Raw genomic sequence first — 22,642 nt, forward strand, 5'->3', positions numbered from 1 at the left:
TGAATATTAGCTTCAAGGCCATCTCCCTGGCTCTATAGTGAGGCCTTTGTCAAGCAAATATATTTCTGGAATGTTGGCAGATAAAGTTATCAGTGATAGCATTCATCTTTTTAATCAATGCATCTTTTATACATATAAGGTTTGGTAGACTAGCTTTAAACTATTGGAAACTATTAGATACATAGCTGGTCTAATTACATTTGTACTCAACAGATTGTTGTCATTGGTTCCTCATTAAATTGGAAACTTAAATAGAATATCATAAAGGTCAATCCTGTCCTTACACTCCAGTAAGAAGTTATGTGAAGAGACAGATGCTTATCAAATTTGTAGATGAAATTAAATTAATAGGGAAGGGTTTTCACATTCTTTTAGGCTATGGAATTTTTCTAATTCCCTGGAATCCTTGATCAACAGGCAAAGCTTTAGAGACTCAAAATAGGTCATATTTGACTGAATATTTCCTATATTCCTGATATGATTTTTGAAACTCTTATCACAATTGTTTTTCTAAGTAACATGATTGCTCATTCCACAACATTTGAGTTCTCATGACAAATCAATTTTGCATTTCTTTCAATAGCATAGCTGTATAAGTTGTGTCATTTGGAAAATGTGATACTATATCTAAATCCTTTATATTAATGTGCTTTTCCTATTGCTTTCCTATTAAGGCTGCAGCACAGTACTTTATGTTTTAATTTACACTGTTTATCTTTCATGACCTCAAGTTCAGTGCTTTATGTGGCAATAGCTGAATCTTCAAACAAAAAAATAAGAGGCTAGTAAAGAATGAAAGAATGAAAAAAAATTCAATTACCACAATTATGTGCCCTCAAGTCTCATTTCTTACCCACCAAATAAATCTCCAACATGATCTGAGCCAATCTGACCCTTTAGGTTTTCTAACTGCACCCATTACTGCTGTGATTGAATCCATCCACTTTGCTGCTAGCCATTCTTTTCCTTTTTCCTTTCACCTTTTGCAGGGTTATAAACTCAAGAGAACTAGGTATTTAAATAGTACATCCAAAAATATAATTTGAGGCTGATAAACAAGGACACATAACTAGGAAAATTGAAAAACATATTTAAACATTTGTTTCTATAAAAACTTCAAAATAAAAAAGTCCTCCAGAAAAACACAGAATAATTTAGTAAAATATTTTATTCTCATTTTTTGTAGATAAAATATACAAAGCATTAAATGTTTTCTTTCATGCTGGAGCAGCTTTTCCCAACTAATGTCCATCCTTCAAAAGTATGGCACTTCAATTTGAAAAGCTCCCAAGAAGGTTGGAGATGGCTATCCCACAGTAGTGTTGTTTTGACTTAAAATCGACTTCGTTTTTTAAAAAAATAAAATAAAATACAGCATTATCATGGTTTGGGTTTTTCACAGTTTAATAAGATTAATGACGAAAGAAAATGTTTGGTTTAAGAAAAGTTCTTAAAAGTTCTAACTTGAGATCAAATTAATAGAAAATAGTATCAAAGCAAGGTTTAAATATTAAGTTGGAAAAAACATTTTATTAATATTATGCTCTTGCATTTTTTTATACTCAGCAGATGTCTTTACAAAGAAATAGCTTATACAATATTGTCTGAAAAAGGCCAAAAGACAGAAAAACGATCTATGTCTAAGTTTTCTGTTCCAACTTTTCTTGTGTTTTTTTTCCTTTATCTTCCTGCTCCCAACTCTAGACATAAAGAACATCATGTACTCTGAAAAGGCTATATTACTATATTATGCTTTATTATCAGTCTATGAAAAGTTAATGAGGATTAATATATAAAGCATTGGTCCAGTATCAAACACCAGTGATGTAACCATTTAGTAACAGATTATGGTAGGCATATTTTTTTTCTTAGAATTTTTTACGAAAAGGAAGAGAAGCAAAGCCCAGGATAGAAAAAATCTGAGTGGCAGTTCTCACAATGGCTGGCAAATTGCTGTATCAACCACAAAAGTATTTGCAAAATGGCGGATGTGATGACACTTCTCAGTAGCTCGTTGATGGATATCTGGAAAAAAGAACCAGAAAAGAAAGTCAAATTAAGTTTCTTGGATCTTTAAAGACCAAAAAAAAAAAGCAACCATTTAATTTCTAAATTAAGTATGTAGAAATAAGAGCACAAAAATAATACAAATCAAAGAAAGGGACACAAACATTACTGGTATTGTCATGTATTAATAAACCCAACTCTCAAAAGCTGTTTTCTCACCTTAAGTGATTTACATAGAATAAAGTGTTCTGATCCAAAAATACTATCAAAATATAAATAACAATTTGTTACAGAAACAGTATCTAGACAAACTTACAAAAATGTTTGTTTTTTTAACACTAAACTGTCAGTAAAGAACATAAATTTCTCTTTCCTTAATCTCTGAACATTTGCAATTTATAGCTGGCTATTTATTTAAACAATGTAGACAGTTACCCATCTTACTGAGGTAACTAGATGGTGCATACAGCAAAATACAAACACTAATTCACCAAGTGCCTGGAGTTGGGGGGAAATATCTACTATCACTAAATAACCAGCCAGCACAGTTAGAAGCTCATTTGGATGGCATGGTCTTGTAGTGGGCCAAGCGGAGCTCATCAAGTCACTGATATCTTAGAATGTCTGAATGGGAGATTTTTTTATAATTTCAAAAGGAAACATTGCTTTCAAGATGGTGTATCTTGGATTGGATTCAACCTTGTTCAACCCTGGGATGCATTAAATGGAGGTTCAACTATAGGATAGATACTCAGCAAGTTTTAAATAAGATACCTTCAAGCCAGGGCAAGGAAGTTGTGTGGATGAGCCAATTATATATGCAACAATTCATTAATGAGGTACTAATATCATAAATGCAAGAGCATTAATTTAGAGTTACTGTAGGTACTATTTTAAAAATAGCTTCACTCTACAAATATATTTCTTCTTTTGCCAATATCACATGTTGAATTAAAAAACAATAACTGCTGTAAATTTACAGTCCATTTAAGAAGCACAATATAAACTTCAGCAAAAGAAATAAAATGATGTTCCCCTTACGTCCTCTTGCTATCCTATGGCCCAATCTGAAGGTTTCTTTCCCTTGGCAGAGTTTATGAATATAGGAGCCAAACAGATCTGGGTCAGTGGCATGTTGTGTCACCATCCTCTCTTCCTGGATCATGTTGGTTTGTGGCAAATATTCCCCTTTCTGCAATCAAAAAATTTACAATTCACTGAGAAATTGCTTGTTTAACATCTGGAAAGAAATAACTCTTCAACAAGTCCAAAACTATTATTTTCACTGTTTAGGAATTTTTGATCAGAGTATTACTTCAAGCAACAATAAGTCATTTTCTCATCTCAACCTATATGCTGAAGTAACAATGGAATTACTGCTACAAAATGATTACTATTTTGTATTTTTCTGATGATAATTCATCAATGCTGTATAATAATTCCTCAATTCATAAAATTCATTCAAAAGTCAAAACCAAAATACTACAGAGACTGGGGATCCTACTTTCTTTTAAGTCAAATATCAAGGTTCCATCAACCTACTACAGCTTTTCAAAGCTGGTTACTATTTTTGGAACCACAAGTGAAACCATTATCAGTTCCAAGGGAGGGTGCAATGGTTATATAGAATATAGCTGCAATCAAATATAGAATAAAAATGATTGTTTACTGACCTTTATATTAAGTGTCAGCTCCCAGAAATGCTTAAGTGGCATGACAATAGTAGCATTTAGCTCTCCAATGTAGCATTTATTTACTACCCAATCATAATAAGCTGTGAATCCCTGAAATTACACCAAATAAAAATCAGGCTAAAAATAGGTTGAATGTGTTCAAAACAGATTCAAGAACCCTCATAGAAGAATCTGGGATGCTTAAAACTAGTATATACTGATATTGATTGTTTCCTGATTGCTTATTTGTAGCCCATGACTATCAATAAGTCTTGTATCATTAAATTTGTACCCTATGACTATCATTAAGTGTTGTAAGTGTTGTACCTTGATGAAGGTATCTTTTCTTTTATGTACACTGAGAGCATATGCACCAAGACAAATTCCTTGTGTGTCCAATCACACTTGGCCAATAAAATTCTATTCTATTCTATTCTATTCTATTCTATTCTATTCTATTCTATTCTATTCTATTCTATGGTAAAGGTAACAGTGCTTGAATTGGACTGGAAATATGTTTCACGTCCCCACTCAATCTCAGTGCTCACTGGGTGATGTATTGTCTCAGGACAAATTAAGGCATCAGGAGTAGAAACTCAGAGACCATGAGTTCTAGTTCCACTTTAGGCACGAAGCTAGCTAGGTGACCTTGGTCCAGTTATTCTCTCTCAGCCCTAGGAAGCAATGGCAAACCACTTCCAAGAAATTTCTGCTAAGAAAACTGTAGGGACCAGTCCAGGCAGTTACTAAGAATCAATGCTGACATGAAGATATCCACGCACAGCCCAACTTCACAAGTTTATTGTTGCAAAGCTTGTATTAGGAGACAAACCAATGTCAGTCCCTTTGACACTCAGAGAAAAGGATACTAGAATCATAAGATTTAACCTTTTATACCCTTTTCATAGGAAGCTCCTTTCCAATTCCAGGAAACTGTCAAGAGCCAGAACAGGATAGGAACACAAACCCCCCCACAAAAGCACACACACACTAAAAGGCTATAAATGAGAGACTAAATTGATCAAAAGTTCTAGCAGCACATATCCAATTGAGGCAAAAAATTAAATAAAATCAAAAAAAGTTATTAAAGTACCTTCTTCTCTTTACAGTACCATCTCATTATATACTTGTGATGGGAGATATAAAACAGGGACATATAAAAACTAAGAAACTCAGGTAGCTCACATATATTTCTTTTCACCAGTGGGAGACTAGGTACCCTACTCTATCCCAGTAGTCCCTACAAAGGTGCAAATGTCAAGCTAATGTGCTAGACCAAGAAAAATGAATATGACTCCATCGATTTTTATTATTAGTACACTTCTTAATAAAACTATTGAGGTAGCTGATGTCCTGGGCTAAACAATTATCAGGAAGGAATGGAACATGTTGTATTTTTCTAAATGAGGACAAAGGAGATGTTAAAATATGATGCTAGCAAAATATTGTACATACTGTTAAGAGTTATGGAAAAAGCTGCAACAGTAATTATTATACATTTAAATCCATACACCTTGCATGACGAACACAAATTCAACTGTACCAATTATGGCTGAGGAGACTGAATAAGGCAGTTCAAACACAAGTTTAGGGAATCAATAAAACTACAGGTAATTTTTTGATTAGTGATCTGGCGAGATTATCACCCTCCTAAACATTTCCACATCTCTGATATGGTTCTCAAAAATATAGGAATATTAAATATTTAAGTCTTAGACTTACAGATGAGTTATAGGATTACAAAATTACATTTTCACATTCTTGTTATTAAGGAAGATTGGATGCAGCAGCCTGTGGACATGTGTGGTTGATGTAAAGATACCTGGATATCTTTTATTTGGAAGTTACATAGAACTTTGAATTTTATAGGGTAAGTAAAGAATTTTGTAACATTAGATTTGAGATGCCTTCATCATTAAGCATTCCTGTTCTGACCAGCCAGTTTGAAAGATTCCACTGATGAGTGATGCCATGGTTATTATCAGTAAATATGTCCAAATTAAAACCATACTACCTCCCAATGAAAGAAGCAGGATCTGGATCAGTTTTGTTTGTTTCTCCGCATCTTATAAAACTGTAAGATCATCAAAGGAAAATAAGTTTGATATCATGGCATTTCAACCCATTATATGCGTAGCCCGTCAGGTTCTTTAAAATGCTTAGAATTTGTACTAGATTCTCCAACATTAATATTTCGTATTATTATTGAACTACATTTCAGATATTAAAGGGGACAGTTGCCTTGCCTAAACTGCATTGAGCAAAGAGGAATTGTCTTGGGCCACATATAAAATATATAATATAGTTAATATGTATAAATCACACAATGATATTAAAAGTTTATTATGATCTTGTGAGAGTGCATTACTAGCTGTCCAGGGCTGCATACGGCCTTTGGGCTATGGGTTGGAAGCATCTGGTTTAGAATGTTAGATGTCAGATGGTGAGACATATTCAGTTCCCACTCAACAATAAAATCTCTGGTTGGTTTTGCCCAGTTCCTTATCTTTCAGTTCAAACTGTATCTGAAATTTGTTATGAAAGTATATTGAAAGGAGAGTATTATATATGGTATGAGTTCCTGGAAAATGTGCTGAAGGAAATAACTTCCCAAAAAGTATTTTCTATACTTTTCTTTATTTCTGTCTTAGACATTCTTTCAAAGCATGTGTAGCCCAATTTCTTACCTGCTGAAAATCATGGATAATGTCTGCAGGATGCCCAACATTGGGCCTTGGGATGCTGATCTCCTCATAATCCTCTCCAAGGTAAATCTTCACATCCTCATACACTGTCCTGATTTCAGATGAATCATCGAATTCAAAGTAGTCACACTCCAAACCTCCTTCCTCATAATTGTAATACTCCATCCTTTGCTACAATCGTTTAATAAAAAAAAGTTCTCAAGCATAATTGGCTGTGTTATTACCTCATTTTTAAACGTTTTAAATATACAAATTGAGTTTGGATTGCAGAATATGATACAGACTTAAAACTAAGTGATATTTCTTTCATACTGACCACAATACAGTGGAAGAAATTTGTAACCAAGTGTTGAACTTATGTCCTGTTTTGGTCTATCATTCTGTCTTCTTTGTATCTATGAAATTACTAATCTGAGATCACCTCTTTCTGTCTCTCTCTACCCAGGTTCATACTTCTGAGTACTACCTGGTTGGATGCAGTTAGCTAGGTAGTAGACTTTTCCTAGCTCTATAATGTATTTCCTCCAAATAATCTCCCTTTACTGGAGCAGGTTACAAAACCTGGTGCAGAAAACTTCCAGAGCAGAATCCATCATTTCTAAGCTTTAAAAAAACCTACAAGATGGTACAATGAGATAACGTTTAACTCATTGCTGAATGTACATATATTTGCAGCCCAAGCCTGGTAACTCTAAAACACGAGTGGAGTTTTTGCACAAAAAAAGCACTCTTAATTCTTTTTCTACCAGTTTTTTTTTCTGCTTGCTAAAAACAGCTTGTTCTATATTTTATTCAGTATTCAGTTTAGTTAAGGCATCAGAATAGGAACCAGGAGACTGTGAGTTCTAAACGTGCCCTTAGGCATGAAAACCAGCTGGCAGATAATAATAAAGGCAGAATAAAAACAAATATTCCCACATATAATTCTTGTAAACATGATTGCAAATAACAACTTGCAATTGATTGTAATTGTCTAAATAGATCCATATCCCTTCTCAGTGGAGCAGCTTCCTAAAGCAGCTTCTCTGCAATTTTTCAAAAATGCTGATGGGATTTGTTATATTTGTACATATCATGCAGATTACAAAAGCCTCATCTGATATTCTGTATACCATATTTACTCAAATTGTCCATTATACTTTTTAAGTGAAGGGATCATCTTGGATCCAAACATAGTAACATTGAATGCTTGTTTTTACTGCTAGATTCAAGCATATTTTCCCACTGAGGAACGTGAGCAGGGAATAGACAAGATAGGGAAGGCACATTTTGCTGCTCTCTTATTAAATGAAATTAAGTGGCTGAGTGGGGTGAAGTAATGAAGCAGTATTACGCGCTCATGTATGTCAAAAAAGAGAGTAAGTGGAATGTGAAAAGCAAGTTGGTATGGACAGGAATGGCATGTTCTATAGCAGGGATCTGCTATAACACTCAAAGAGCCATTTGGACCCGTTTCCAACAGAAAAAAAAACACACTAGGAGCCAAAAAACCTGGGTGGGTGTGGCCAACTAATGTCACTCACTCCCACCCAGTCACATGACCCCCCCAGCCACACCTACCCAGGCACATTCTCTCTGTCTCTCTCTCCCAATTCCCCCTTCTGTATCTCTCTGTCCCTCTCACTATCTTCCCATCTCTCCTCTCTCTTCTAGTGTCTCTCTCCTTCTCTCTCTAGCCAGCGGCTGGGCCAAGCCAGCAAGCTCTTCTTGGGGCACTTCGCTACTCCTTTTATTTCTTCTTTTTGGAAATCCGGGCTGGCTGAGGAAAGATTACCAGCAGCGGCAGAGGCTTCCCTTTGGGCAACTGTCCTCCTCCTCCCCCCCTCCTTCTCCTCTCATGACTCCCTTGCTAGCTGTGGCTGAGCCAGGAGTGTGTGCACACATGGGAACTCTCCACAATCGAGCACCAAAGTGCAGCAAAGGTGCACGCTTAAGGAGGGTCTTAACAGGACGCAACGACATGGTTTCTCTCCTGCACTGAGGCTCCAGCCATTGCCTTGCCGTGTCCTCCCCCACTCCTGGCAGCTCTTCAGCCCAAAGCAGCAGGAAGCAAGGCTGCCTTATGCACAATTGTGGCACAAAAGCAGATACAGGGCCACTTCGCTCCTGCACTCTCCAGTGACCCTCCTCCCCCTCCTTCTCTTGTGACCCCCTGGCCGGCTGTGGCTGAGTCAGGAGCATGCACATACACGGGGAGACCCTCCTTAAGCAAGTGGTCACCCATGCGCATTTTTCCTGTGCTTTGGGGCTCGCTTGAGGAGGGTCTCCCCATGTGTGCGCACGCTCACGGCTCAGCCGCAGCCCACCAGGGGGCCACAAGAGGAGAGTCACCCGAAGGGAAGCCTCTACTGCTGTTGGCGATCGTTCCTCAGCCAACCCGGATTTCCAAAAATATCCAAAAAAATAAAAGGGGCAAGGGGTGGGCCAACCAGTGATGGGACAGGGAGCCACAGCAGAGGGCCTAAAGAGCCGCATGCAGCTCCAGAGCCACGGGTTGCCGACAGCCGTTCTATAGTACAAGGAGCAGTTACCATGTGAAGTTTGTTCATAATAGAACTACAGAAAGAGAAAATCCTCAAGCAAGGATCAGTCTCTAGGAAAGGTAATGGGGAAAGGTTGAAACTATCAAAACAATTCTCTGTTTACTAAAGCCTTATGGAAATTCTTCAATGGACATATCGATGTGAAATCATGAATTTCCATTCACAGAAAGAGGATAGAAAACTAATTTTGCAGGTATTAAAGGGCATAAATTCATGATCAGTTATGGCTGATGAATATGAATTACAGTTTAATAGAAGAATATTATCTATCACTAATGAGAAGAATGTCATTTTGGTAATGTTTCTCTTCTGCCTATACTGGGAATTATATGCTTGTAAATATCTGTCATATATGAGACATAATCTATCAAATATTGGATTACAAAATATATAAAGGGAGAGCTTATGTTGTAATTACTTTGGCTATCTGAAACGGGAAGCTCAGTTGTGTCAGATTATTGTGAAGCTGAAGCAGACCAGTGGAGCAAGTACTTTATAAGCTTTAAGGTGGAAATGTTAATCCTCCAATCGTGTGGATGGTTTGAACCAAATCATACATACCATATCCATGCCCACGTGAGCAACTGAGTGAGTGAGAGATAAATATTTGTAGATATAAGTTGATGTTAAGATCAAGCCGAGCAGTAACAACAAAAATCCCAAGGCCAAAAAGAAGAGGCAAGTAAGAGATCTCCAACTCTGTTGTGGCAAAGATAAGGGCTGCTTCTCCTGTTTAAGAAAAGGGACAGGGTCACTTATTAATGAACAGCACAATAAATGCAGAATATCGTGAGCAGGATGGTTCTATGCCAAGTTTCCTTTTTCCATGTTGTGTACATCTGTTTTCTTTTACAACAGGCTTCCTAAGAAGGAAAAACAATGTCTTAAAAGGTAATAAAAGATAGAAATACTGTATGTTTGACTCAACATGATCACTTTCTCCTTGGAAAGTGGAAGAAATACAATAGGATCAGCTAACTTATTTTGATATTAAGAAATAGTTCAGTCAAGTAACAAATATTGGAAAAAGTCATAATTTAATTCTTGAATTCTTGATTAAAAGGGAAACTAAGGTACATGCAATCAGACATGAATCTTGAATTTAAAAAATCAGTTTTTAATAAGCTCATAGCACTATAACTAGGAAGGTACTGTAAGAAGAAAAAGGAGCTTCATTTCTAGGTGACTTAAGTTGCAGGAAAATATTGTCTAAATGTTAAGGAAACCTTTCTAAGAGTAAGACTAGATTGACAGGGGAACTAATTACTAGAGGAATCTTTACTAGATGCATTAAAGCAAAGGCTAACAACCTTATGATGGTGGTATTTTATTTAGATTTCTGGAAGACGTTGGAAGGAATGGCTTAACTAGCATAATCTAACCAATTATTTTATTCTATTGATGTAGCATGTTTACAAACGTACATGGAACCTTCCTAAGCAACCTAAACAAACAACAATCAACTGCCATTTCACATTCTGGTTCTTTAACTCAACTCTTCTAATTTAACTTTGCATATTGCCTCAGACACATTTGTGTAAGGGTGTGAAGAACATAAATTTCAAACAAACAAATGATATCACTGTGTGTTCCAATGTCCATGAGATCAGCCTACCCAATGATTATACCAATTCAACATTGTAACAGCAAGCTACAGTCGAATAATACAAAGAAAGATGTCTGTAGATAGCTAATCTCCCATCAATAATTAAAGTAGGCACAGCTTATACATCATATACTGTATTTATATGTATATATGTGTATGTGCATATTTTTAATATATGTATATATGTGTGTGTGTGTGTGTGTGTGTGTGTGTGTGTGTGTGTGTGTGTGTAATTAGAAATAAGCATATTGCAATATAAGAAAAGGAGAAGAAAATCATAAATTTCAACAAATGAAATTACTTCTCACTTCTGACTCCATGTTTTTCAGAATTTTTTTTATCCTAACCCTGTCTACCACTTTTTTTCTCTAGGCACACAGGCACATTTCAAACAAAGCTACTTATAGACTGTATGCTTCTAGAGCAGAAGTGTCAAACTGGTGGCCTGAGGGCCAGATACATCACGCACAGGCCACGCCCACCCCAGCTCCGCAAATGGGAAAAAGGTTGTGAAACATCACATGACGACAACATGACGCTGTGAGTTTAACACCCATGTTCTAATCTAGAGCATTTTTGGACACAACAATTGCATAAAGAAATACTTGCTTGAAGATGTCCCTTGCTTTGCAGGATGCTACTTTTAAATAAATACATAAAACAAATTAAAAGGGGACCTGTTGAGCACCAGAGGAACTGTCTGTGGGTATACAGATACCCTTGAGTCCAGCGACCAGTCTTTCAAGAAAGCAGGAAAAATAAATTAAGAGAGCGGTGAAATTAAAATATATCATGTTATCAAGTAACCAAAATTTCCTCAGCACATCATTTACTAGTTTTATGAAAAACATCTAGGCCATATTAAAATAAATTAATAGACAGTTTAAGCTGTTTTTTTTTTTAAATCTCTTCTTCACCTTATCCGCTCCTTAAAAAGATGGTAGTTCCTATAGTTCAGGAAGAAAAACCTGAGAAAACCATCTTCACTGTTAATGTGATACAGGTCTCCAGTGTCAATCCAACTATCAGGTTGCAAAACAAAATATGAATTTTTGTTCAGATGTGGGGCTTAGCCCAGTTAACGTGTCAATACTCTACTTAAAGTTGTTTCCATTAGGTAGCTCCATGAATAAATTTTGAATGAATGCAAAACATTTATTTTTATGAAGGGCTGACATGTATGACATCAATCAAAACACAGAGGGAATAATTATAAATTTTCTCTCTAAAGACTGAATTTCTAGCACATTCATATTTCAAGACTTTCTTAAATTATCTTCTCATTTCTGTAAGGAACAATTTCCAGAGAATATTGTACTAAAACAGCAATATGAAACTATTTGTAATAAAATGTGTGACAGGTATGGATTTGAAAATTATGCTGCCTGGATTGAGAGATTTATGTGCAAGAGTATGCTTGAGAGGTTTAGTGAGATTTGCATGAAAGCAAAAAAAGTCTTAGGGAACAGACAAAAGCTTAATATTATAAAAATAAACCTTTTAAATTGACTTTTATACTTCTTTTTTAGTCTTCTACAGTGACAATCTCCTTCAAGTCTTTTTAGCTCTACAGAACTTGTGTAAGCAGTGTAAGGAGTATAATCTATAAACCTAAACTCTTCTCCCAAATACAGGGGAACAAATACCAGAAAACGTGACCTTCTCCATGTGTGTGTTGTGGTACCACATACTTTGCCTCATTGTGAGATTACTCAAAACACCACAGATCTAATTTTTGGCTACCAAAAATTCATCCACATATGGTCTAGCCAGAATGTGCGTCCTAAAAATAAGATTAGTAGAGCTAGCTATATCTTTTAATCTCACTACTAATGCAACTACAATTCATAGCACAAGGCAACCACAAGGCTTGAAAAAAAGCCATCAACATGGTCACATGCAAAGTACAGAAGATGGAAACATTACTTCTGCTGTTTTAGATTACAGAAAACAAGAACTAAAAATATTCTTAACTTGATTTCAGTTTAAATAGAGAAATGTTCTGCAATTATTGGAATGTGTGGAAGACAAAAATAGATCCCCAACATGATAACAGTAGAGATATTATATAACAACACAAAAAACAAAGAATGAAGTCAAGTTCCGATTGTTTTTAAAAAAGAACACAGGAGCAGCAGAACAATCCCTCAGAAGGCCTGATAGAGAACGTCCCCATGGTAACAAACAGACTTGCTTGCCCAGAAATTTTTGGCCTTTTTCCCTTGGTTTTATAACTGGAGATATTCAAGTCTCTAAGAAGAACACTAGCCATTCATCCGTGTCAAAGAAATAGGAATAATCTGAAACATATATCATTCAAATTTGCAGAGCCAATCCTAGAGTAGGAATAGAGAATCTAGTCAGAGGTTCATAGCATTACTCAAGGCTAGGATATGGCTTTCACCAGAAGTATCCACTCTACCAGGTGAAATAACTAAAAACCACCACTTGGTACCTTCTGAAATGCTATGGATTGCAACTCACATGAATTCAAACAACATGAAACTGTACAGGAATTGGAGTCGCAAACATGCAGAATAAAAGAGTGTTGGGGGAAGATTGGACAAGAACAGAAGGGAGAAGCTCCATACTTCTGCTGGAGCTTCATCTGACATTATTTAAATGAAACGTAACAGTTTTAAGTACCAAACAATCCATATCCTATAATTTTGGCACTGCGACACCAAGCTCTGATCATGATCCTTTAGAATAATTTCACATGTATACTTTATAAGTATAAAAGGAGGTAAATGTTTGGAAAACAGGGATTTAATAAACCCCTTTTAAGCAAAAGTTGCTTATGCTATCGGGGCCAATGATTCACCCCCGACAGACAGCCGCATCTGCAGCTGACTGTACCGAGGTGCCGGCATCCACAGCCACTCCATCTTGGAGGGATTAAGTTTGAGCCTGTTCCTCCCCATCCAGACCCGTACGGCTTCCAGACACCGGGACAGCACTTCGACAGCTTCACTGGGATGGCCCGGGGTGGAAAAGTACAGCTGGGTGTCATCAGCGTACAGTTGGTATCTCACCCCAAAGCCACTGATGATCTCACCCAGCGGCTTCATATAGATGCGCTCCATGGCATAGGGCCGGGTTACTTACGGGACCGCCTGCTGCTACCGAATACCTCTCACCGACCCGTGCGCTCTCACAGAGAGGGACTCCTTGGGGTGCCGTCGGCGCGACAGTGTCGTCTGGCGACACCCAGGGGAAGGGCCTTCTCTGTGGGGGCTCCCGCCCTCTGGAACGAACTCCCCCCAGGACTTCGTCAACTTCCGGACCTCCGAACCTTTCGCCGCGAGCTCAAAACTCACCTATTTATTTGCGCTGGACTGGGTTAGTTTTTTATGGGTTTTTAATGGGTTTTATTGTTGGGTTTTTCATGGGTTTTTTAATGGGTTTTATTATTTGCTAAATTTTAATTGCGGCCAAATTGAATAAGTTTTTTAGTGGTATTTTTATAGTATTTATTTTGTAATAGGACTGTTTATTTTATCTGGCTGTAAACCGCCCTGAGTCCTTCGGGAGAAGGGCGGTATAAAAATTTAAATAATAAATAAATAAATAAATAAATGTTGAACAGGAGGGGTGAGAGAATCGACCCCTGCGGCACCCCACACATGAGGCACCTTGGAGTCGATCTCTGCCCCCCTGTCAGCACCATCTGCGTCCGATCAGAGAGGTAGGAGGAGAACCACCGATAAACGGTGCCTCCCACTCCCAACCCCTCCAACCGGCGCAGCAGGATACCATGGTCAATGGTATCAAAAGCCGCTGAGAGGTCTAATAGGACCAGGGCAGAGGAGTAACCCCTATCCCTGGCCCTCCAGAGATCATCCACCAGTGAGACCAAAGCTGTCTCCGTACTGTATCCGGGCCGGAAGCCGGACTGGAACAGGTCTAGATAGACAGCTTCATCCAGGTACTGGGGTAGCTGACATGCCACCACACTCTCTACAACCTTCGCCAGAAGCGGCATTGGAGACTGGCCGGTAGTTCCCTAAAACAGCTGGGTCCAGGGAAGGCTTCTTGAGGAGGGGTCTCACCACAGCCTCTTTCAAGGCCGCGGGAAAGACCCCCTCCCGCAAAGAAGCATTTGTAATCCCCTGGAGCCAGCCTCGTGTCACCTCCTGGTGTCACCTCCAGCCTCGTGTCACCTCCTGGTTAGCCAGTACTAACCAGGAGGGGCACGGATCCAGTAAACATGTGGTGGCGTTCAGCCTACCCAGCAACCTGTCCATGTCCTCGGGAGTCACAGGATCAAAGTCATCCCAAACCACCTCAACAAGACGGGCCTCGGAACCCTCGCCTGGATCTACCCAATTTTGATCCAATCCGTCCCGAAGCTGAACGATTTTGTCGTATAGATAACCGTTAAACTCCTCGGCACGCCCTTGTAGGGGGTCCTCCCACCCCTCTTGTTGAAGGAGCGAGCGGGTCACCCGAAACAGGGCGGCCGGGCGGTTATCTGCCGACGCAATGAGGGAGGAAACGTAGGAACGCTTCGCAACCCTCATTGCCACTAGGTAGGTCCTACTATAGGACCTAACTAGTGTCCGGTCAGCCTCAGAGCGGCTGGATCTCCAGGCACTCTCTAGGCGTCTTCTCCGGCGCTTCATCTCCCTCAGCTCCTCGGAGAACCAAGGAGCTGGTTGAGACCGACGCCGGGTCAGAGGCCGCAAAGGCACGACACGGTCCAAAGCTCCAGCCGCGGCCCGTTCCCAGGCCGCAACTAGCTCTTCAGTCGAGTCGTGGGCCAGGTGTTCGGGAAACGGCCCAAGCTCCGTCAGGAACCTCTCCTTATGCACAAAATGCTGCAACAGGCATAAATGATGACCGGTCATAAGTATGAGGACTGGTCAAAAGTGTGAGAACCTGTCAGAAATCACTTTTTTCAGCCGTCTGGGTAGTCCCTATGCACAGTTTAGGCTTAAGTATACTATATGTGTGTGAGTTATATATATGTGCGTGTGTATCTCTATGTTTGTGTACGTGTGTGTTTGTGTTATGTTGATTTTTAATGTAATATTTTTAAATATAATTATTCAGAAAGGCATGCGGCTGGACAACAAACAGTATATAAGCCTAGTAAATTCATGTGTGGCCCGGGCCACACACAAGAGGTGACATATTGACACATGATTACTGTGTGTATTTCTAACAGAGATCAAGAACTCTGTGTAGGACCAAACACAGTCTGATGTAGTCTGATGCCAAACTACATCCTCAATTTGCTGTGTCTGAGTCAAGACGGGCTTTTACGTCCACCCTGTTGCAAGCTGCGGACGTTGTGTTTTACAGGAATATGAAATGGGGGGGGTTACTTTCTGCAGTCACACAACCGCTTACCACGCAAAGACAATTTTGCCTGAGTTTTCCCGCTATCAGCCCTGTGTCAGCCTTACAAAAACCCATGTTCAGAGACCCTGGTGTGACCTCAGAAGGTGGCTTCTGTAGACCAAGAGTAAGAAGACACCTTCAGTGGCACCTCAATTGATCCAGTCACAAAATTGCACTACGGACTACTGTTTTATACTTTTTGATTATACTTTTCTTTGCAAATGTCAGCAAGGTGATTGATAAAGGAAGTAACGTACAATACTTTTTTTCTTGATTTTCTTGACCGCGCGCCCAAGTGGGTCTCTCCAGGCCGCTTTAGAGCGACCCTGGTCTGCGTGGGAAGGCGTCCCTGGCCACCTGGGCCACGTGACAGCTCCAGGCGGCAATCCGCGTCCCGTGTCATCTTTTTGCCTACGGGAAAACTTTTTTTCCTTGCTGCCTCTTGCGCGCGTTCTTGACTGGCGGGGAAAAGCGGGCGGGCTGCTCGCTGCCCACCCCTTCAGTCCCCATCCCCACCTCCGGCAAATCCTTTTGTTCTTCCACGCGTCTCCCAACTCCTTCCTTGCCTTGCTTAAGTCGCCGCTGGAGGCTCCGACCCGCCTCCCTTCCTCCCTGCGGCTCCCACCCACCCCTCCGGACGAGGCTGCTCCCAGTCTTGGTCCTGCGGGCGTCCCTTCCTCCTCCTCCTCTGCCCTTCCTCCAATTCCCCAAGTCTCCCAACTCCAGCGCAGGGATGCCCGCGGCCGAACTCACAGGTCAGATGCGGCAGGCTGGTACTGCTGGCTCCGGCAGAGGATGGAGTACCGCAAGCTTGGCCCATCTCTCCTCATCCTCTGCCCATCCGGCACCGGCGAAGGCGAGGGGCGGCCCGCGGAGGCAGGCGGGATGCCAGGTACTCAGCCGCGGCCGACACTGGCTCGCCGCTGCTGCTTCGCGGCTAATGGAGCCGTTGGCAGCCGCTCCGGCTTTGCGCGGGAGGAGTTGCCAGGCTGTAACGGAGCCTAATGCGGGCGGCTGAAGCACGCCCGCCCGCCCAGTGGGGTGGGGTGGGGGCGGGTAGGTGGGTGGGTGGGGCCGCGCCAGCCAGCCAGCCAGCGAGCATGTGGAGCCTGCAACGCCAATCGCCCGCCCGCGCAGACCCGACCCAGGCCGGCGGTTGTGTAAGGAGCTTGCGGGGTCCGGGGTCCCGCACAGGGAGTGGGGCCCTGCCTGACTTTGCCCTGCTTGGGGAAGGGGGGGCAGGGCTGGCCAGCGTGTTCAGGGGATGCTAACGGGGTTTTACAGAGTTGAGCTCAAGCGCCATGTGCGGGCCATATTCAATTATATTTTCAGAATTTGCTGCGGGCCAATAAAAACTGACCCGCGGGCCGCAGTTGGCCCGCGGGCCGTAGTTTGGACACCCCTGTTCTAGAGCATTTTTGGACACAACAATTGCATAAAGAAATACTTGCTTGAAGATGTCCCTTGCTTTGCAGGATGCTACTTTTAAATAAATACATAAAACAAATTAAAAGGGGACCTGTTGAGCACCAGAGGAACTGTCTGTGGGTATACAGATACCCTTGAGTCCAGCGACCAGTCTTTCAAGAAAGCAGGAAAAATAAATTAAGAGAGCGGTGAAATTAAAATATATCATGTTATCAAGTAACCAAAATTTCCTCAGCACATCATTTACTAGTTTTATGAAAAACATCTAGGCCATATTAAAATAAATTAATAGACAGTTTAAACTGTTTTTTTTTTTAAATCTCTTCTTCACCTTATCCGCTCCTTAAAAAGATGGTAGTTCCTATAGTTCAGGAAGAAAAACCTGAGAAAACCATCTTCATTGTTAATGTGATACAGGCCTCCAGTGTCAATCCAACTATCAGGTTGCAAAACAAAATATGAATTTTTGTTCAGATGTGGGGCTTAGCCCAGTTAACGTGTCAATACTCTACTTAAAGTTGTTTCCATTAGGTAGCTCCATGAATAAATTTTGAATGAATGCAAAACATTTATTTTTATGAAGGGCTGACATGTATGACATCAATCAAAACACAGAGGGAATAATTATAAATTTTCTCTCTAAAGACTGAATTTCTAGCACATTCATATTTCAAGACTTTCTTAAATTATCTTCTCATTTCTGTAAGGAACAATTTCCAGAGAATATTGTACTAAAACAGCAATATGAAACTATTTGTAATAAAATGTGTGACAGGTATGGATTTGAAAATTATGCTGCCTGGATTGAGAGATTTATGTGCAAGAGTATGCTTGAGAGGTTTAGTGAGATTTGCATGAAAGCAAAAAAAGTCTTAGGGAACAGACAAAAGCTTAATATTATAAAAATAAACCTTTTAAATTGACTTTTATACTTCTTTTTTAGTCTTCTACAGTGACAATCTTCTTCAAGTCTTTTTAGCTCTACAGAACTTGTGTAAGCAGTGTAAGGAGTATAATCTATAAGCCTAAACTCTTCTCCCAAATACAGGGGAACAAATACCAGAAAACGTGACCTTCTCCATGTGTGTGTTGTGGTACCACATACTTTGTCTCACTGTGAGATTACTCAAAACACCACAGATCTAATTTTTGGCTACCAAAAATTCATCCACATATGGTCTAGCCAGAATGTGCGTCCTAAAAATAAGATTAGTAGAGCTAGCTATATCTTTTAATCTCACTACTAATGCAACTACAATTCATAGCACAAGGCAACCACAAGGCTTGAAAAAAAGCCATCAACATGGTCACATGCAAAGTACAGAAGATGGAAACATTACTTCTGCTGTTTTAGATTACAGAAAACAAGAACTAAAAATATTCTTAACTTGATTTCAGTTTAAATAGAGAAATGTTCTGCAATTATTGGAATGTGTGGAAGACAAAAATAGATCCCCAACATGATAACAGTAGAGATATTATATAACAACACAAAAAACAAAGAATGAAGTCAAGTTCCGATTGTTTTTAAAAAAGAACACAGGAGCAGCAGAACAATCCCTCAGAAGGCCTGATAGAGAACGTCCCCATGGTAACAAACAGACTTGCTTGCCCAGAAATTTTTGGCCTTTTTCCCTTGGTTTTATAACTGGAGATATTCAAGTCTCTAAGAAGAACACTAGCCATTCATCCGTGTCAAAGAAATAGGAATAATCTGAAACATATATCATTCAAATTTGCAGAGCCAATCCTAGAGTAGGAATAGAGAATCTAGTCAGAGGTTCATAGCATTACTCAAGGCTAGGATATGGCTTTCACCAGAAGTATCCACTCTACCAGGTGAAATAACTAAAAACCACCACTTGGTACCTTCTGAAATGCTATGGATTGCAACTCACATGAATTCAAACAACATGAAACTGTACAGGAATTGGAGTCGCAAACATGCAGAATAAAAGAGTGTTGGGGGAAGATTGGACAAGAACAGAAGGGAGAAGCTCCATACTTCTGCTGGAGCTTCATCTGACATTATTTAAATGAAACGTAACAGTTTTAAGTACCAAACAATCCATATCCTATAATTTTGGCACTGCGACACCAAGCTCTGATCATGATCCTTTAGAATAATTTCACATGTATACTTTATAAGTATAAAAGGAGGTAAATGTTTGGAAAACAGGGATTTAATAAACCCCTTTTAAGCAAAAGTTGCTTATGCTATCAAAGTTAAAAGATCCTTTAGGGCTGGGAAACAGTTGTCTAAATCTAGAAAGTTACAACTGACTATATATGGGTCTGGCTGCCAACTGTTGCACCGCAGACATAACTTGTAGAGCATGTGGAGTCGAACCTTGTCCAACTTGATGCACATTTGACTTCATAAGCGCTCCTTGTACGCAGCTAGGCAGCAGCAAATTTTTCACTTTGCTGGCAGGAAGGGATGGAAACAGATCAGCACACGTGGTGCCAGAGTTGAAGATGGAGTATTTTTGGTTTGGTTTGCTTCATTATTAGCTGAAACCAACAGCAGGCATTTCTGGTTTTCTGGCATCAGCGTAGAAAGGGGAAAAAACGCTCACTATCCAGTCGTCCTAGCCAGAGACAAGCCCTACAACAGTCGCACTTTTAAAGAGACACCACTTTTTCCGTCTATGAAGGAAATTTCTGTTCTGACCCCGGGCTCGAATCGCTTGTGATGAAAGCGCTTTTCTTCACTTCTAGCGTCCGCTGGACCTACTTCGATCTTACCTGTTTTACACAAATACCGTAAAGCCATATTGCGCGATGCAACAGCTCCATCCTCTCGGAAAGGTTACCAAATCGTCCAGACACGCATCTATGCTCAGCGCGACTTCAGTGAGTTTAACGTAAGTTTTTTTAAAAGGTTTTTTTTTTTAACCACCACAATGTCGTCGGCTCCTGAGAGGTTCATTTATTCATCATCATTAACTGAAATGCAAACCCGATCTTAAAACGCCACCGCGCCTGTGGTCTCTTACGTACTCACCGCATCCTGAGAAAGGACGAGGCCTTTTGCTGGGGCCCCGTGGCGCGTTGCAACTGCCGTCTCTTTCTCCGGCTTGAGCTCAACTGTAACCGGCTGGAAGCCGATTTTCACCATGGCTCGACTGCAAATCCCCAGACGAGCCTCACCGACCGTTTCGTGCAAGTCGCACAAGCTTCTCCCCCGAAGATCGAGGATTTTGAGATCCCGCCTCCGCCAAGAGAAGCGACGGCCCACCCAGGCAGCTCGGTTTCTCCTCCGGTTTTCATTGGCGAAGCTCACGGTCTCGTTGCAGAAGCCTAGCCTGTGACTGCAAGTGGGCCGATTGTGGAAGGCTCACCTCGCACGTGCTGAAAAACTCAGGACTTTCTGCACGTGGGTCAAAAACCCCTCCTTAATTTTACCAGAGGGTGGCTTTCAGCAGGTTCTGACCAGTTCTGGAGAACCGGTAGTAAAAATTCTGACTGCCCTTCTCCCATCTATTCTCTGCCTCCCAAGTTGGCAGGAAATGGGGATTTTGCAGTAACCTTCCCCTGGATTGGAGAGGGAATGGAGATTTTATAGTATCCTTCCCCTACCAGCCCACTAAGCCACTCCCACCAAGCCACGGTCACAGAACCGGTAGTATAAAAATTGAAACCCACCACTGGTCTGTTGAGATTCTGTCAACAGGTCATAGTTGTCCCAAAGGTGTTTTTTTCAGGAGACAACTGAACTTCCTTGTTTTTTCTTTTGAAGATGTTTCGCTTCTCATCCAAGAAGCTTCTTAAGCTCTGACAGAATAGTGGGGGATGGAAGGATTTATATTCCTTGCAGACAGCTGGTCATTTGCATCCTTTTAGAAGGTCGTTGAAGCACTTGGAGGTTTATCTGTGTCTTCAGAGTCACCTGAGTACTTCCATTCCCAACTATTCTGAAGAAGCTTCTTGGATGAAAAGCGAAACAAAAGAAAAAACAAGAAAGTCCAGTTGCCTCCTGAAAAAAAGCACCTTTGGGACAACCATGACATGGATGACTAAGTATCTCTACAGAATTTTAGCTATACGGTTTGGGATGAACACCTTTGGAATGGTACGGGAGTAGGAATGGATTTCCAGAGAAAAAAAATTGCAGACTATAGGAACCAGGAGCTCTACTCAGGCGACCCTGAGGACACAGATAAACTTCCAAGCATTTTTAGGGGGTCCAACGACCTTCAACGGGTGCAAATGACCAGCTATCTGCAAGGAATATAAATCCTTCCATTCCCCACTATCCTGTCAGAACTGAAGAAGCTTCACGTCTACCCAGAATGTTTGAACACAGGGTGGAATCTGGGTGAAAGCCGCTTGAAATCTGGTGATCCACCTATAAGAGGGTTAATAAAATCCAGTAAAATCTATTTCAGGATAAAAACCAGCTATGTAGAGTGTTAGTCTAATTGACACACAGTAGGAATTCCAGAGCATAAAAAGACCAGCCTGTTCTTTTTTATTAAAACACTGTTTTCTTTTGCTGCTTGTTTACTTACCAGTCATCTATGTGTTGTTAAACTGCTATTATTACTACTTACTAGCTTAATGAAGGGGAGGCGAGTTTGGAATTGATGGCTAGCTATTTATTTTATTTCCTTACCTTTCGTATGCTGCTCATCTTGCAATTCAAGGAGACTGAGCCACTTACAACATAAAATGTATGGATGTAAAAAGCAATTTTAAATGAAAACAAGTTAAAATTACAAAAGATTAAAACAAAGAAAAAATCAAGGATGTAGAGTGGAGAGGTGGCAGTGACTTTTCTGTTATTATATTACTCACCTCCAGAGCTTTTTCAGGGTCCCATGCCAACCGACCACCATAGCCAGGTTTTAAGGCATTTACTGAAGGCCAGAAAGGTGGGGGGGGGTGGCCTTTACTTCCTGTGGTAAGATGTTCCAAAGCGGGGAGGCAGAGACATGACAGAAAAGATTATTCACCAGGACCCCACCAGCTGCAATTTCTTAGCTGATGGGGTCCGTAGTAAACCTCTTGCCAGCACTAGTGACTGGCCAGCTCCTCAGATATCCTGGACCTATGCCATAAAGGGCTTTAAAGGCAATGACCAAATATCTTGAATTGGACCCAGAAGCAAAGCTGCAGCCAGTGCAGTCCGTTCAACAGTGGTGTTATAAGTGCCACCCTAGGGACTTCCAAAAATGTTCATGCTGCTGCATTCTGGACCAATTGTAGCTTCTGACTAATCTTCAAGGGTAGCTTCATGTAACATTTGCAATCATCCAAATGGGAGATGAGTAAAAGGGTATGAGTAATTGAATGCAGAGCCTCACAATCCAGAAAAGGTTGCAGTTGGTG

At 40.5% G+C, this 22,642-nt stretch overlaps 1 protein-coding gene across 1 annotated transcript; it reads right to left on the reverse strand.

Moving 5' to 3' along the window:
• Nucleotides 1-1,153: 1,153 nt before the first annotated feature.
• Nucleotides 1,154-20,559, reverse strand: LOC131201437 (integral membrane protein 2C-like). Its single transcript, XM_058189342.1, has 6 exons — nt 20,316-20,559; nt 9,490-9,657; nt 6,368-6,556; nt 3,681-3,791; nt 3,049-3,199; nt 1,154-2,025 (listed from the first exon to the last, which is right to left on the reverse strand). The coding sequence occupies exons 1-6, from the start codon at nt 20,427-20,429 to the stop codon at nt 1,934-1,936; spliced, it is 825 nt and encodes a 274-aa protein (XP_058045325.1). The 5' UTR covers nt 20,430-20,559; the 3' UTR covers nt 1,154-1,933.
• Nucleotides 20,560-22,642: the final 2,083 nt, after the last annotated feature.

The sequence above is a fragment of the Ahaetulla prasina genome, chromosome 6, assembly GCF_028640845.1.
Source record: "Ahaetulla prasina isolate Xishuangbanna chromosome 6, ASM2864084v1, whole genome shotgun sequence".
NCBI classification, from domain to species: domain Eukaryota; kingdom Metazoa; phylum Chordata; class Lepidosauria; order Squamata; family Colubridae; genus Ahaetulla; species Ahaetulla prasina.